Below are 16,212 nucleotides of genomic sequence, written 5' to 3'. Positions count from 1 at the left end.
GTTTTGTGACTCCAAGGTGGAAAACAGTGTTGATCAAAAGATAGTGGCTCTCTGTAGCTACCCCATTAAGGATGTTTAAGGCAGCATAATGTCAGCGCGGCACTCAAAAGCATGTCTTCGGTTACATATAGTTGGCGTTAAGTACTAAAATAACGACCTCAAATTGTTGGGAGAACATGCTATATTTGCGATAAGGACCTTTACATGAAATATGTCTAAAACTGAATTATGTGTGGAAGGAGAATGAATGAGTAAGCAAAAACACATATAATTTAAAACTGCTCGTGTAAATGTACTACTGTGACTGATTATCAATATTTTTGTTCAGCTCTTCTCATCGAGAGTCAGCACAAGAATCTGATATTACTGTGACGCCTTTAATCTTTGTTTTGAACTCACTGGGAATATAAACTGTTCAAAGGTTTGTGGATATAGGCGTATCGTTTTGTCAATCCAGTATGCTAGGCCCCGCCCCTTCTTGAAGCATAGAAAACTGGCCGATGCGTAATATATCAAGAAAGTTAAACCCGACTAAAGAGCGGACACGTCTATCAACCGCCTGGAGTTCTCTAATTTCTCGCATTATTCCGACGCAACCTCAGATTAACATACAGCTTTATCAAGAAAAATAAACCTTGGGACATATTGCACTTTTAAACTCGGCGTGTATGGCCACCATGTTAACGATGAGTACTGGGCTAGCTCCGGGAGAAGAGGAGCCGTTTTACTCACATCTCAAACCTGCGGTGACTGGAGGTTTCCAAGGAGAGGACTCGGCGCTGTTCACCGTGGATACGAAGAACACACTTAGTGGACGGACTGTATCAAACGACTACACCCAGGTAAAGTATGCGATATATAACATTGCATTATATTTCAGTGCAACTTGGCTTTTAATCCATTTTTACATAGGAAAATACCATCGTGTCATGAATACATATTCGTTCCAATGTGTGGCATGTACGGCATGGCTATGCGCAGTGCGCTCATGTTTGAGCTTTTGAAATCATTTTTGAATCGTTTACATTGATTTGGTATGAAAAAATAAAGGAATCGGACATGGAAGTGTGTGGTATCTGAACTGCTACTGATGGTGGGAGACGGGCTGGATGGGTGGGTGGATGGCTGGTTGAAACTCGGGTGTCTGGCTGGCACTCGCTGCTCGCAGTTGGTCACTTGACTACCATTCCGTCAACAACTGACTCCCCCTCGCCCACGCACATTACTTCTGGACCGATCTGAAACTTCCCAGCAACGCCGACCTTAATCAGAAAACTTGTGAAAGAGATACATGTCCAGCGAACAGCTGGAAGATCTAAATTCAGAAATGGATTCCCATAGCTTACGCAGGGTACTTCGAGCCCCCCGGCCGCCAGCTTCGTCGAACAGGGCTTCTCTGCCTTGCGTTCTGTCCATCGATTACCTGTCGCATGAAATAATCCCTTTGTTCTTATCGTCGCATTTTATATAATCTCATGCATGCGGGCGGCCTGAGAAAAGGAGGATAGCAGTCATTTGGAAAAAAGACGAGTGAATCTGGCCATATTTTCCATTTGTCAGCAAGTTCTGTTTTAGGATTCGGAATGAGAGCAGTTTTTACAGGAGAAGGGGGAATGTAGCATTTGCCCAGTGAAGAGTACTTGATAAATGTTTTGCTGATGACTGTTCAAGCTCGCTAGTAACATATCGGGCCGTCCTCCGCCCACACGCGCTTCAGCGCGGTTACAGAATGATTACAGTTAAGGCATCAAAATGTCGAGTCTAGTGTTACAGTTTTATCGCTTGACATTAAACTCCGGGCACACTCAGACCGAGAACGTTTCGAATTAAATATTTGATGGTAACAGAACGTGCGACAGTAATCTCAATCGGTTGCTAGTGCTCACGCTATTCAAGGCAATTTTTTCGAGCGGAATGAAATGCGTTGTAAGATGTCACGAATTCTCCAGCATTAAAACAAGGATGCCAACATGGCCGTTTAGAGCATGTTTTTGCTGAATGTTGATGTCTTAAAATAATCTGCTTCGTATTTGAATAGCACATTCTTATTTGAATATGTCGATAAAGATTGACGGTTTTTGAAATGTGAATGATGGATTTGGCAAAGTACTCCTTACTTTGTTGTTTTGTTTGTGTGCCCTTGGGTAATAACACGCTTTGAATAAATTGCATTCAATTTGACTGCCTGTTGTCCCATCTTGAAGAATTGAATATTCATGAAAACATGCTGCAAGATTAATGCAACAAGCTGTCTGGACATGATTGCACATGTATTAATATTTGTGTGTAAATAACTTCAGACTGGTCTGTCAGGTACACTTTTCTCGAAATATATAGGCCTGTATGACAGGTCTTACTTAATTTCATTTGAACCCACACAATTCTGTAAGGCCGCCAATGCAAGCATACAGTTTATAGAAATTCAGTGGTAATTTGTTAATGTTAAAATTATTTGACCCTATGCTTATTTGTTTTGTTGTATGCAGCACATATTGACTTGAAATTTGTTTTCAAAAGGACTGGACATTTGTTACAAGGTGCATGCCAACCACTTTGGCTAACATCACATTCTGTTTTCTCTCAGGCTAGATCAGAGATGGACAAGTACCTTACACCCCAACCCTTGATTATACCAGAAGTCAAGAAGGCACGCAGGGACAGTGCATCTGTGGTAGACCAGTTCTTTGGTGAAGATCATGGCTCCCCCTATAGCATTAACATGAACGTCTTCCTGCCTGACATCACATACCTGCGGACTGGTTTGTGCAGACCACAGAGGTCATCGGTGACCCACATTAAGACCGAGCCCATCCAGCCCTTCATGAACCCCAGTTGTCCCAACAGCAGCGCTGCACCCACACTCCCAGAGTTCACCAGCATCTTCAGCTCGTCCTCTGGGACGGACGTCAACAGTATTTTCATCAAGCAAGAGATGCCCTCCCTCGACATCACCCAAGACGGCCCCTTGTTTCACCTCCTCAACTCTGAGCTGGACGTGCCGCTGTCTGGAACCCAGGCCATTGCAGACACTCACAGCGGTATCCCTATGTCTACTTCCATTTCCACGTTCAACGATCTGCACTTAGCCCCCCAACAGACTGTTGTCAAACCCTTCTGCAACATGCACAATGGCAGCTATTCCCTGCCAGCCCAGTTTGTCCAACAGCAGCAGCAGAAACCTGCCTATCTCCCACCCTCGCCACCCAACTCTGAGCCGGGGAGCCCGGACAGGCAAAAAGAGCTCTTGCAGAACTTGTCACCTCCTCCCTCCTATGCCGCAAGCATTGCCTCTAAACTGGCTGTTCACAACCCCAGCCTTCCAGCAGCTATGCCAGCGCCACCTCCATCCATGCCAGTCAGGTATAATCGGAGGACTAACCCTGACCTGGAGAAAAGGAGGATACACCACTGTGACTTTCCAGGTAAAAAGCTCATTTTCTCTCGCTTGTGTTTACATGGAGGCAGAGGTTTGCATTGTTGTTACAGGAAGGGTTTTAACTTGTCACTACATTCAATTGAGTGAGCGTGCCATTTTGCCTTGGTCTGCCCGAACATGTTTGGTGCTGAATTATTTAGGGGTAACCAAAGCCTTTTACTAGCTCTAAATAAATGAGAGGAAATAGCTTTGAAATTACTATCGAATCCCGTTGCGTCAAAAAGATTAAGCAAATAAAAAAAGATAGGGCTCGGACATTAATAGTCCATTTACACAGAGTAGTTTAAAGGCTGCAATAATGCGCCCCGCATTTAAAAGCATGAAAATGGTGCTCAATGGGATATGATTGCATCAATAATGTCAAAGTGCTTTCAGTTTCAGATGGAAATAGGATGCCTTTTATTCTGGTTTGCAACTGTTGTGATGAAACAATCCAAAGTTGAAATGCACAAGCGATTAGAGTTTTTTTGTATTTAATAACATGCGTTGACTGACTTTTTTCATCTTCAAAATTAGGATGCAAGAAAGTCTACACTAAGTCCTCGCATTTGAAAGCCCACTTAAGGACTCACACGGGTAAGCATTTTAATTATCAAAGTTTTTTAAAGGCCTGTTAAAGAAGGCCAGCCTTATTTTGGTTCCTCCATGTCATGTTGCTAGGCAGATGTGTGCTTTTGGCATGCACAAGCATTCATTCTGCACACAGCCTGAAAACTATCCCGCACAGCCTCCCAATATAAGATTCCATAGAAAAAACAGGTGGAAAGTGACACACAGCATACGGTATCTCTCCTTTTCAGCACATTCCTCATATTTTCCTGTGACATTGTGACAATACATTTTGTGAGAATGATTTTTTTCTGCTTTTTGAATTTTCTGAGGTATTTTTTCATACATGTAACTTTATCTAATTAGAAACAGTAATTTAATCTTCATATATTTGTATTTATATATAATCCTTATAGTTATATATAGTCCTTATATATACAAACAATTTCAGTTATGTGCATGTTTGTTTAGCTGTTATATTTGTCTTCTATGACTATTGTATAAATTAATGAAAATAATTTTTATGTATCAGTTTTAATTCTGATGAACAATGTCATGAAGCCAAGCTGCTACCATAATTCACAATGTGCCCTCAATAGTTTTGCTCTAATTAAAGCAGTCTGTCTGAGCAGACAGAAATACCAGGGTACTAAGTGGAATAACTGTGTTGACCTCTCAAATGGTTGTTCATCTGGAAAAAAATGCCTAATTTGACATCAATTTAACTGAATGGCAGGAAGGATATTGCTATTGCTCCACTGAGCGTAGCACTTCTCAATCTGAGTTGCTCCAGTAAAAAGCCAGTTTTGCAACATGCATGAATTGTGCAGTAAGCCACGTTAGGTGGGCCCAGACCTGTGATTACTACATTTATGCCTTGTATAAATCTTTTTTTCTGAGTGAACTTATCAATATTTTGCAAATATTAGTGGAATTTCTGTATGCAACAGATTTTAGCTAAAATGTTTGTTTGGCCCTTGAATTTTGAATGGAACATCACAAAACTGGATATGCATTTTGAAAAGTCTCAGTCTCTCTCTCTCTCTCTCTCTCTCTCTCTCTCTCTCTCTCTCTCTCTCTCTCTCTCCCCTACTTGCTATCTCTTTCTGTCTTTTGCTCCCTTGTTCTATCTCTCTCTCTCTCCCTCTCTTTTTCTCTCCCACTTGCTATCTCTTTCTGTCTTTTCCACTCTTGCTGTCACTCTCTCTCTCTCTCTCTCTGGCTCTCTTTTGGCAGTATTAGACCATACCCTATATGCCTCATTCTGCCTAATTCATTACAAGCACACTGGGAGGTCCCGCTGCCTTTCTATCAACAGCCATTATCTGAAATATTTGAAGAGGGGGGCTTTTGCTAAGCTGAAAAGGTCTTTACAATAGCCTGATAATCACCTGTGATAAAGACGATCCCGTCTGTCTTCTGCATTGAAAAGTGCTCCTGGCAAAGTTTGTCTGCCATTGGTAGTCCAAACATGTTAATGCATTTGTTGTTCCACATTTACCTGCGTTCTGCCCCAGAGCGAGCTTAGGGGCTCTCCTTTTTTGTCCTTAAGACGCCAGAGGTCTAGTCATGGAGAATAACTGGCTTGTTGAAAAAAGATGGCTTCTAATGGGCTTAATTTATCCAGCTCTGCATGCTGCAACGTGCAACAACTCCCAGATTGCTGCTATTCCCAACTGAAAATTAATGCCAACAGTACCAAAATGTAGATAATCGTCAACAGTTTTGAAAGTGCATACGTACATGCAAGACTGAAGAGAGCTGTGGGGTGCAAGGCAATTTGTATTTGTCAGGTTAATGTTTGTAATCTTACATGAAAAGCTCTGTTCAAGATAAACTGTGGTTAATGTGTCCATTAGCAGTCTTATCATTTTAATGCAGGAAGCTTTTCATTCATTTGAGGACTGTTTTGTGTTTGTGGTATTTTTGTGGAATCTTTAAGTCTGTTCATCTGCAGAAGGTTACTGAACAATCATTTACTCATCCAGTGTTGTCACGAAACTGTTGATGAGGCGTACACTCTGCGGTGTATTCATCTGTCAACAGCATAATATTTGGTTTCTATTTTTAAGACAGGCCTGTGATTGCTCATTACCTAATGCATTGTGGGAATGAAATAACAGTGTATTTTGTGTGGGTATGGCACGATTGGGCTTGCCTCCAAACGAGATTTCGTAGTTTTGTTTCTCCATATAGAGCAGGCTTTAAATTGTTTTCATTTGTACCTTGGGAAACTCACACTCTGCTGTCCTATCAAACCACTCCCTGGCCTCTACTCACATTAATGTCTTTAATACCCAGCATCAACATGTGTCGCTGTCAGAGTACTTGCTCAAAGGGGTGGCATTGTTTTTAACAAGAGTACACACTAAATATGTGAAGGAGGTATGAGAATGAGTGTTTATTGTGAAACCATAGATACGACCATTTAGAGGGGATAAATCTCCGAGCCTGCCAAGGGTTTGCAATTTAACACGTAACAGTTACTGCACAGAAAATTCCATGCTTTAAATAATTACAAGTTCAAACAAGGGCGTTGAAATACGCTTTTGACACATTTCGACAGTTTGTACTCAGAACCTCAACAAAATCCTACATGCAGACCAAAGTATTCAAATTGTGAAAACAGGGTTCTATTTTTATTTCACTCAGCAGATCTTTACACCACTCCACCTGTGACAATAAATGAGACGAGGTTTTCCAAACCTCATAAACTGATCTTTCGACCATGTTCATACTGTTTATTTCCTTATCCGTGGGCAACACGCGTAACTTGCACTTCTGTAATGCGGTGTAAATGCAGCGATTGCAGTAACCTCCTCAACGGGCCGCGGTCTCACGTTTGCAGGGCTGTCTTTTGCATTTCAGGGGAGAAGCCATACAAGTGCACATGGGAGGGGTGCGACTGGCGCTTCGCCCGCTCGGACGAGCTGACCCGCCACTTCAGGAAGCACACCGGGGCCAAGCCCTTCCAGTGCGCGGTGTGCAGCCGCAGTTTCTCACGTTCTGACCACCTGGCCCTCCACATGAAGAGGCACCAGAACTAGACCAGACCACTGCCCACACCACCACCCCCCCCCCCCCCCTCACCCTCTGCGCTTTTGCCACTACGCGTTTGATTTTTATTTTTTTAATCATCTGTAGGGAACTGGAATTTTTTATATTTATAGTGGTTTAGTGCAGACATGGTGCAATTATTTTGTTTTCACTGTATTAGTAATTGGAAAATGTTGTTTTTTTTTGATGGATTGGTTTGTTTAAAACCATTAGCACACGAGTGCTTTTCAAATAACTGTCAGCTATCTCGATATCATGTTTCGGTGTATAGCCACATAGTTGGACTCACATGTCTTCTTGACAGGAGAATATATTTAGATATTCAAAATGTAATTTATTTTTTTGATTTTTGACCAAAGCACCAGTTCATTACAATGAGAGCATTTCCTAAACTCCCAAAGGCTGTTCTGTAGAAAAGGTGACTCCTGTTGGCTGGAAGGTATTGCAAACCAAAGATCAAAGCTTGGAATTTACTTGAACTTTTTTCTTCAATTTAACATTTTCATCATCAAGAATAACATGGTAATCAATTGTATTCACATGATAATATAGTAATACTGACATTTTGGGTAGAACTACATAGCCATGTTTACCAAAGTCTTGTAGCTTCAGAAACACTACATACTTCTGCCTGTAATAAAAAAAAACTCTCATAAACCAACTACTATTTCCAACACTATTTCCAGATTTGCAAGTAAGCTTTTAACAGTGGTTTTTAACACTACTAAAATGAGACATAGAGAAACTTGTAATTCAAACTTGGTGAAGCAGCAAGCACTTCTCACAATGGGTGTCACTGTTTGCCTCAATAATTTGAATTTACCAGTTAGAACAAAGTTCTGCATAGTTACTGTACATTTGACGCCATTTTCCTGTAACGAGTTAACTGGAAAATGTAATTTGATCATTTTATAGCACTGGAAGAATCACAATAGGAACTGGATTTAGAGATTTTCTCAGCAGCAAAGGAAAGCTTTTATTTCAAACTGGATGTAAAATGTAAAAGTATTTATATCCTCACGAGGAGAAAATAATCTATTGCTACTGAACTTTAATAACAATGAATTATTTAAGATCATAGAGGGATACAGAAAGGGATTGTGGAAAAGTGGGATCAGACAACTTCAAACGGATGTATCATTTGTACAGACCTCTTTTTACACATATGCATGCTACTTATGTTTTTTTTATTTCTGATGTATGAAGCCAAATGAATGTAGAAAACCACATTTACATTGTCTGTAATATGCATTGCGAACACACATTTCATCCTAAGTGCCTTCTGAGGTTTTGTGAAATGCGACTAAAATGCTAAAAGGTACTTTGGAAGACAGAGCTTGGAGAAATTTCTCATGGGGTTTCCTCGTGGTATGCTATTAAATGGGATTGGATTGCTGCCTATTCTTAGCTCTTTAAAACCATTTGGTTCTTTACCGTAAAAATTGTACTTTTTTTCTTTATTATTTATTGTGTACCTTAGTGAAACGAAATCAGACGAGTAAGATTGATTGTTTTTTGTGTAACTAAAATGCCTTAATGTAAATACTTGGCATCCAAATGTAAATATTGTTTTTCCAAAGTGTTGGTTGCTCTCCTCTAATCATTAAAACAAAAGGACAGGCCTGCAGCCTGTCCTGCTTCCACGTTGTGTGACTTTTTGTTGTTCTGAATTATTCTGTTTTTATATGATTTTTGAAATGTTTGTGTAAACTGTATGATGAGGTCCGCTAAAATGGTTGTCCCAAACATCCATTGCTGTTAGGAACTGAATAAAAAAGCCTAATAAAATGCAGTCATTACTTTTCAATGTTACTTGTACATACAAAGCCTCTGTGTCTTTTCCTTATTCGATAAACACTTATCACAACTTTACAACCTTCATGTTGGAGAGTGGACATGCTAATGAAATGTCAGAAATATGCACCCTCATCAATAATTTTCAGATTATTAAAACAGAAAATATTAGCCATGGTTAAGAGAAGAACTTATAATGGAGAGACTGGAGCCAAAAACCCATGGTGTTCTAATAATTCTGTATTATATCTGGCTAAAAAAATACCTATTCAGGGAACTCTACATGATAGACTTGTACCTTTAACAAATCTCATATTCAACACATTGGTTTACTCTCAAACTTTTCCCCAAATATTTTCACTTCTGGTGAGTTACAGACTTAAAAAGAGGTCGATAACAACCAACCTGTGCTTCTTTATAGTGTGATTTTACGTCATGGAATTGCCACAGCATAATGCTGTGAGATCCTTCTTCCATTACAGTGAACCTCTTCTGCATTATAAATCCGTAAAGACTAATCTCTAAGATGCAGTCTTCTTTAAAAGTCCTAACAGCTTTGTCAGTCCAAATTACAAAAGCAAATCTGATTTTTCAACTGCCATTAAATGCATTTAGATCAGCTTTGCAGATGTATGTTGTTCACTTTGATTGTAGATATGTTAGCTAATGTACACAGGTTCTCTTAGCAGCTACACATTACATGGTGGTTAGTCATAATGTGGCAATGCAAAACAAACATGCAGCCTGAACTTTGTGTGTGTGTATGTGCGCGCACATGTGTGAAGAAAACATATTCAGACACAAAACATTATGTACTTTTGTTTCATTCTACCATTTAAGTATTGATATTTCTGGTATTTAACAATCATATCCAGTCTGAAATTCTTAGAAATGTCTCTGTGCATATATAATTTGCATGTGTGTGCATGGTTTCGCATCATCTTGTATCAAGGGTTTTTAAACAGCAAAAACTTTTGATGTCTGTTTCTTTCAATTATGCCTACAAGATATGCTACCACAGAGCTGCTAATGTTGTCAGAGTGATGAAACAATGAGTTCATGTTTGTGCTTGGAGCTGGCCACTTGAGAGCAAACTACCTGTGTTATCAAGTGCCGGGTGATTAATGAATACATATAATAGCAGGTGGTTGAAAGGCTTCCAGATCTGAGGTAACACAGTGCTTGATTTTTATTGGCACACAACAAACAATAAAAGGAAACATTGAAGATAAAATGATCAATGCCAATGTATTTCATTCTTCAGATTACTTGAGCAAACACCATATTTGAGTTTTTAAATGCAGTGCTAGTTTGGTTCACTAGAAGAAAGTATTCTTTATTTTCTGAATGTGATACTCAGTTCACTAAAAAGTGAAGTGTTCGGTTGTGTGAAGACAGTTGATACAAATATCACTAATATCAGTTTAAAAATTAAAAGTATTTAATAATTCTAGCAAACAGAAAAAGTATCAACCTAATTTTTATATGCACTCTTCTGATGAGGCCTATCTTTGGATTGGAAGTAGGCATTTTTGACTCTGCTCTACTCCTGCCTGTGGTAAAGGGCATGTCTGTTGAATGTGTTACGAATAAATATAGCACAATTTTTAAGCAGGTCACACGATTTTAGTGGTGACTTCTAAAAACTGTATAGGAATGCATTTGTCATTGTATGACATTGCACATTTGCTTAGTGGAACAGAGGATCTTTGTTATCTAGCCAAACGCATGCGAGTATAACATAAGTGGCATCATGTGATGTGATGAGAGGTTTTTTGTTTATTTTTGTGGTGTGAATTTTTCTTTCCAGTATTTCACAATTTTTTTATCATTTCTTTTGGTGAATCTTAAATATCTTTTCCCATATTCAACATGTGATTGCAAAATTTGCACAATAATACAAATGGGTTGGTTAAAACGTCTGGGGGTCAATAAGACTTAAATCAGAATGGTCAGGAACAGTTCTGAAACACCTAAGCTGAAATTTCTCTGTACATCCTGAATAACAACGGAGTCAGATAAAGTCACAGACAAGGAAAGTTTGTGCAGTGTACAGATCAACTGGAAAAAGCTGAATTGTGGGACAGTATGAAGTCCTTGAAGATGGAGAAAAGATTTGGGGCCTGCAGGTGGATTACATTACATCCACACATTTTAAAAATGACACTAATTATTTACATTGCAAATGGGGATTTCTATGTAGATTTATTTTAGCTTCCTTTCGGGCTACATTGTTAAAAAAAAAAAAAGAAAGAAACAATGGTGTTCTTGTATCAGATCCGGAAACATGCAAAAGGAAAATAAACACTTTTATGATTCAAACGGGGGATTTTTCATCTTTGCACATGTTCTTGGTTGATTCAGAGCAGTAACCTCAGACCTGCACATAATGCGCTTCAGATGTCAAATGCAAACCAAACAATCTGAGTGTCTCTGTGGATCCAGCGAAACAGAAATCTCAGATTTCCCCCTGAGATTTCCTCCTACAGGCCTTTGCTCTCTCCTTACATCAGAGCCTCTCTCAGTGTGATCAAGCCTGCTCTAAAGCACAGGGACCTTTCCTCCTGGGTACGGGGAGAAGGAGGGGGCGGTCAGCTCCCTTGTTCCAGTCACACAAAAGAGTAACATATGTGCGCTAAAAATCTATATGCATAAACAAGTGTGGTACAAACTAGACTGTTCTGACTTGGCCTATGTCTAGCACTCCTATTCTTCTATTTTTCTTCCTCAATAAAACTCATAAAAATGAATCAAGGAAAGTGGTGACTCATGGTGATTTAAGTGTTCCAATATGACATTGCATGCAGTCACTATGGAAAATGAGTACTTTACAATGGGTGTGTTTTTTTTTACTTTGATATAGTAAGAATATGGATCCAAACTGTATAATTAAATAAGGAGAGCAACTCATAATGATTCTCATATTATTATTTCTAACAGTGGCAATAATATGCCAAAGTTGTGCTTGAAATTCCTGGTGCCAGACATTGGTGGTGACGTTTAACTACAAATGTATTACTACAAACGTATTCAGAGAGAGAATGGTTCAATGGTACACTGGTAGAATGCTCTGCTGTACATCAGGCACAATTCTCTACAACATGGTAGTGAATGATTCAGAACATAGTTATGTGTTCTTACACAGTGTTCAATAAGGCATTCCATGCATATACATAAGATCTGCTAAAGTAAATTATGACTTTACACCCTAGTAAATCAGGGAATCTGTCTTTTAAAAGAGGATAAAATAATAATTTCACAAACAGAGCTACTGCATATGTTTTAAATCTGTCATAACTATTACATCTGGAATCTGGCACTAAGCCTTGAACATGCTGTTTTAGTGCTATTTCTCAGCTTTCAGACCACCCAAACTCTAACAAAGCAGGTGAGAGAGTAGGAGTGGGTCTCAATATGTGTATGGGGATTTTTCTTTTGGCAGTCAAAATAAATGAAGGCATGGGATCCACAACCTTTAAATCACTACTGATTTGTATACCTAACCAATATGGTTGATTTTTTTTTTCATATTGCCACACCTTTTCCGATTATTGCAGTGACACATTGCCAATGACAGTTTCCTACATGCCTCTATAAAATTACTGAGCACTTTCAAGAGGCCACTAATGTGTTAAATATGTAAAGTGAGTCAGTGGCAACATACATATACCCGTACCGGAATCAAGCCCTGTAAAATGTAGCAACTGTATGTGAAAACTACATGCTGCATGGTGAATGATACACACTGGAAAACGTCCTATGACTACAACATTAGTTACTATGGCACAAGGTGTACTATAAAATCTTAGATCCAGTTAGCGTCAATTGTAATATGAAATTTGTCTGGTGCTTGAGAGATGTAAAATAATAAGATTCATATGAGGCTCTCACCTCTCATTAGACTCACCTGAACTAGCTAGCTAACTAGCATAAACAAATGGCAATCAGCATTGCTAGCTGAAGAATTTTTGTTTTTTGGTTGCAGCACAATTATTTGTTTACCTGTATATCCTTAATATGGTTTCTGAGTCAATATATACCTGACAATGGACCCAGTCACAAGTATAGGCAACAAAAGTTATTTGTAAATGCTTTGTATGTCCAATTATACTCTGAAACTCAATTAACCAGAGCTGGTGTGTATGACTGTAGCACTCTATAAATGAATACCATAAATGTAGAGCCCTTCACAATCCTGGAGTAAGTATTAAACTATTTCTGTTTCTTTATCTGATGGGCATGGCCCAGTGAAACTACTTTATTTTCATGCTGCAGTCAAGTCTACAACTCTGTATTTACAATTCATGCTTCTAAAAGTGTGAGAAAGCCCTTCCAGTGAATAGTGTCACAGCAGAAAAAAAAACATATTTGTTTTGTTTTGTTACATACTTGTCATTAGTTACATATCCCGTCTCCATTCATATCCACAGATATTGCATACACTCTGAATTCATTGAAAATCAACAAAGTAGAAAGCTAATAAGTTACTGTGGTATCAGTTAATGTTTCCTTAAATACCAAGCCACCATTCAAGGGGACCTTTCAACATATAGTTTTCTTTTATTGCTGCCTGCCACATTTTACTTTTCTAGTTATGAGGGAAATGAGAACTGTTGTGCAAAAGCTTTTTTATCATCTTCTGTCATCCTGAACAAGGCCAACCCACACATGAACATTCTCCACAAGTATTTACCCAGTCTCTGCCGCATTATGCCTGAGGTAATCAACCTGCCCCTTTGGTAAACAATGATTTAATTTTTCAGTCCATTCGAGAAGCAGATTTATGGCAGCCATTTAGATATTACATGCCAAAGTCAGTTAGTTAAGGGTGAAAGGGTACTTTTGTTCAACAACGGTCATGAAGGAGAGCTGAAATCCAGAAATATTGCAAGCCTTCTATCACGTGAATTTCACAAACCAAAAACAAATTTTAAACAAAGAAAAAACAAAACATTTTTGGCCCAAACATTAACATATTTGCCCCATACCTCCTGGTGTAGGATGTGATGTGTGTGTGTGTGTGTGTGTGTGTGTGTGTGTGTGTGTGTGTGTGACATGCTGTGTTTTCAATTCCTCATTTTCACCTTTGGTAAAGGTCACTATTAGCTATTGACCTGTTTTGGTGACATCTGTTCGCAGACATTAGCCTGTCAAACCAAAACAAGGCTTGAAATGCCTGACAGCTGGGAAACTGGAGTCGATGTCAGTATTTCATTGCTGTGTAATGGCTTGTGTCCAGCCCCATCAGCCATGTTGAACAGCATGTCGATGGTCTCAGTAAACACAGCTCCACACATGACAAATGTGGTTGGTCACTTTATCTTGAGGCACAGTTAACTCTGGGAAGAATTCAGTTGTCAATTCCACTTATATGATGATAGTAACCAACTGCTAGCTAGCTAGCTAGCTAGCTAAAAAATAGCATCTAGTTGCTTACTTGCAGCCAGACTTTGTAAGACTAGAAGACAAATAGGAAAGATTTTAATATCTTTCTACATTGTTTAGTCTGTAATTAGATAAACAATAATTATATTTCCTGTATATTGCCATTTTTATTTTCATGTAGATAGCTAACCAGTAGGTATCCAGAAAGCACTTTTATGAAAATAAATTGAAAATCTAAATGTTCCCCTTTTTTCTTTTTAAATGTCTCTCATTTAAAAAGCGAGCAATGTCTGTCTTGTGCTGTATATGTTCAATATTTACTTAAAAAATATTTCCACTTGTAGGAGATTGCACTATTTACTTGAAATTGTGCCAAGCTACTTCCTTGGTTACCCATTCCATAAATTTGCCTGTATCTGCCAAGTGTAACCACACATTCGCTACATTGGGTAAAGGGTGGCCAGCTGTTCCTGAAGTTTCTTCAGCTGGAAAATTCAAAAACAATGAAGCTATGTGTGATGAACAAATTAGCTATCTAGTGAAAACATGTGTGGTAAACACAGTTATGTTTACATTATTGTTTTACTTTTATTTGACAGGTGCAATGAACACTAACCAACATTTTTACATGAATGAGTATATGAAAGAGTGCCAGATTTAGCTATAATTCTTATTTTCATTGAGTGTTCTTGCTAGCTATCCTTCAGAAGAGAATCTACTGTTGCTATGCATAATTACATTATGGCCAGTGTGACCTTGTCATGGAAGTGTTACAGCTAGCCAGGAGTAGAATTAACTAGCTGCCTGGATGATAATAACAACACACAGGCTAGTTTGTGAAGAAGCTAATGATAGCCAAAAATGTAATATGTGTCTGATTGAGCAGAGTAATCAAAGACATATGGGCGTGAAAGCAGTTAGACTGATGGCTACGTCAATTTACTTTTACAAAATCTGCACATTGTATGAGACAAACTATGCCCATAGAGACATGGCTTCCAAAAGCCATAACTGGTCACACACACACACGCACACACACACATACAAAGAGTTAGTAATAATCTATGAGTAATACAATAGGCCTCTTAATAATGTAGCTATTCATATTAAATATATAACCAGATTCAGGTAACTGCCAAAATTAAGGAAACACTTGAGTAATTGCATGCCAAAATAAACCTAAATGCCCGTGTGATTGTTTTCCATGGTGAAGGGTTCAAGTGACGTTCTCCTGGCATTGTTTAGGTCCACGTAACCCCTTAGAGGGTAAAGCCAATGAATATAAAGCCATTATGAATGATCACCTTCATCCAGTGGTGAAACATTTCTATCCTAATGGGACTAGTGTCTTCCAGGATGGCAATGCCCCCATACACAGGGCGCAAGTGGCCACTGAATGGTTTGCTGAGCATGAAAACAATGTAAACCACATGGTGTAGCTGCCTCAAGCACCAGATCTCTACCGAATTGAACACTTATACGTGGAAGAATGGTGTCGCATCCCTCCAATACAGTTCCAGACACTTGCATAATCTATGCCAAGGCACATTTAAGATGTTATGGTGGCTCATGGTTATCCAGTGCCCTAGTAAGTAACTTTATAGTGGTGTGTGTTTTATTTGGGTGGTTACGTGTAGCTAATTAGCGACCGGTAGTGTAGACAGCATTTAACCATAGAATGCAGAGGGTGGTCTGTGAGAGTGGAGCAAGGAGGCAGACATGTGTTGCTAATGTTCAGCTAATAAAGCACCATTCTTGCATTAACCCCAACCCTACATGAGATATACAGTGAATCTAGAAAGTCTACACACCCTTTCAAAATGTCTTGCTTTTGGTGTCTTAAAGGCTGAAATCAAGACAAGTGAAGTCAGACATTTTTAGCTTTATCTGCATATTGTAACCAATAATATCTAAGTGAAAATCAAGTGGCTCAGTTTAAAATGCGCACTCTTAAATTAATACTTGGTGGAAGCACCTTTTGATTTGATAAC

The 16,212-nt window shown here is 38.9% G+C and overlaps 1 protein-coding gene across 1 annotated transcript; it reads left to right on the top strand.

Moving 5' to 3' along the window:
• The first annotated feature begins 496 nt into the window (after positions 1-496).
• klf5b (Kruppel-like factor 5b) lies at positions 497-7,061 on the top strand. The gene is made up of 4 exons (XM_036541449.1): positions 497-842; positions 2,585-3,422; positions 3,953-4,012; positions 6,854-7,061. Exons 1-4 carry the CDS (start codon positions 669-671, stop codon positions 7,030-7,032), a joined length of 1,251 nt encoding a protein of 416 aa, XP_036397342.1. The 5' UTR covers positions 497-668; the 3' UTR covers positions 7,033-7,061.
• Positions 7,062-16,212: the final 9,151 nt, after the last annotated feature.

Source organism: Megalops cyprinoides, chromosome 11 (assembly GCF_013368585.1).
Source record: "Megalops cyprinoides isolate fMegCyp1 chromosome 11, fMegCyp1.pri, whole genome shotgun sequence".
NCBI classification, from domain to species: Eukaryota; Metazoa; Chordata; class Actinopteri; order Elopiformes; family Megalopidae; genus Megalops; species Megalops cyprinoides.
Note: the sequence above shows the minus strand (reverse complement) of the source record. Positions and strands in the feature narration are given on the sequence as shown.

Excerpts from the sequence above, each read along its gene's own strand:
- klf5b (XM_036541449.1), top strand. The coding sequence starts at position 669 with ATGGCCACCATGTTAACGATGAGTACTGGGCTAGCTCCGGGAGAAGAG. Across the intron at positions 3,423-3,952 it reads ACACCACTGTGACTTTCCAG|GATGCAAGAAAGTCTACACT; the intron begins GTAAAAAGCTCA and ends CTTCAAAATTAG. Across the intron at positions 4,013-6,853 it reads CCACTTAAGGACTCACACGG|GGGAGAAGCCATACAAGTGC; the intron begins GTAAGCATTTTA and ends TTTGCATTTCAG.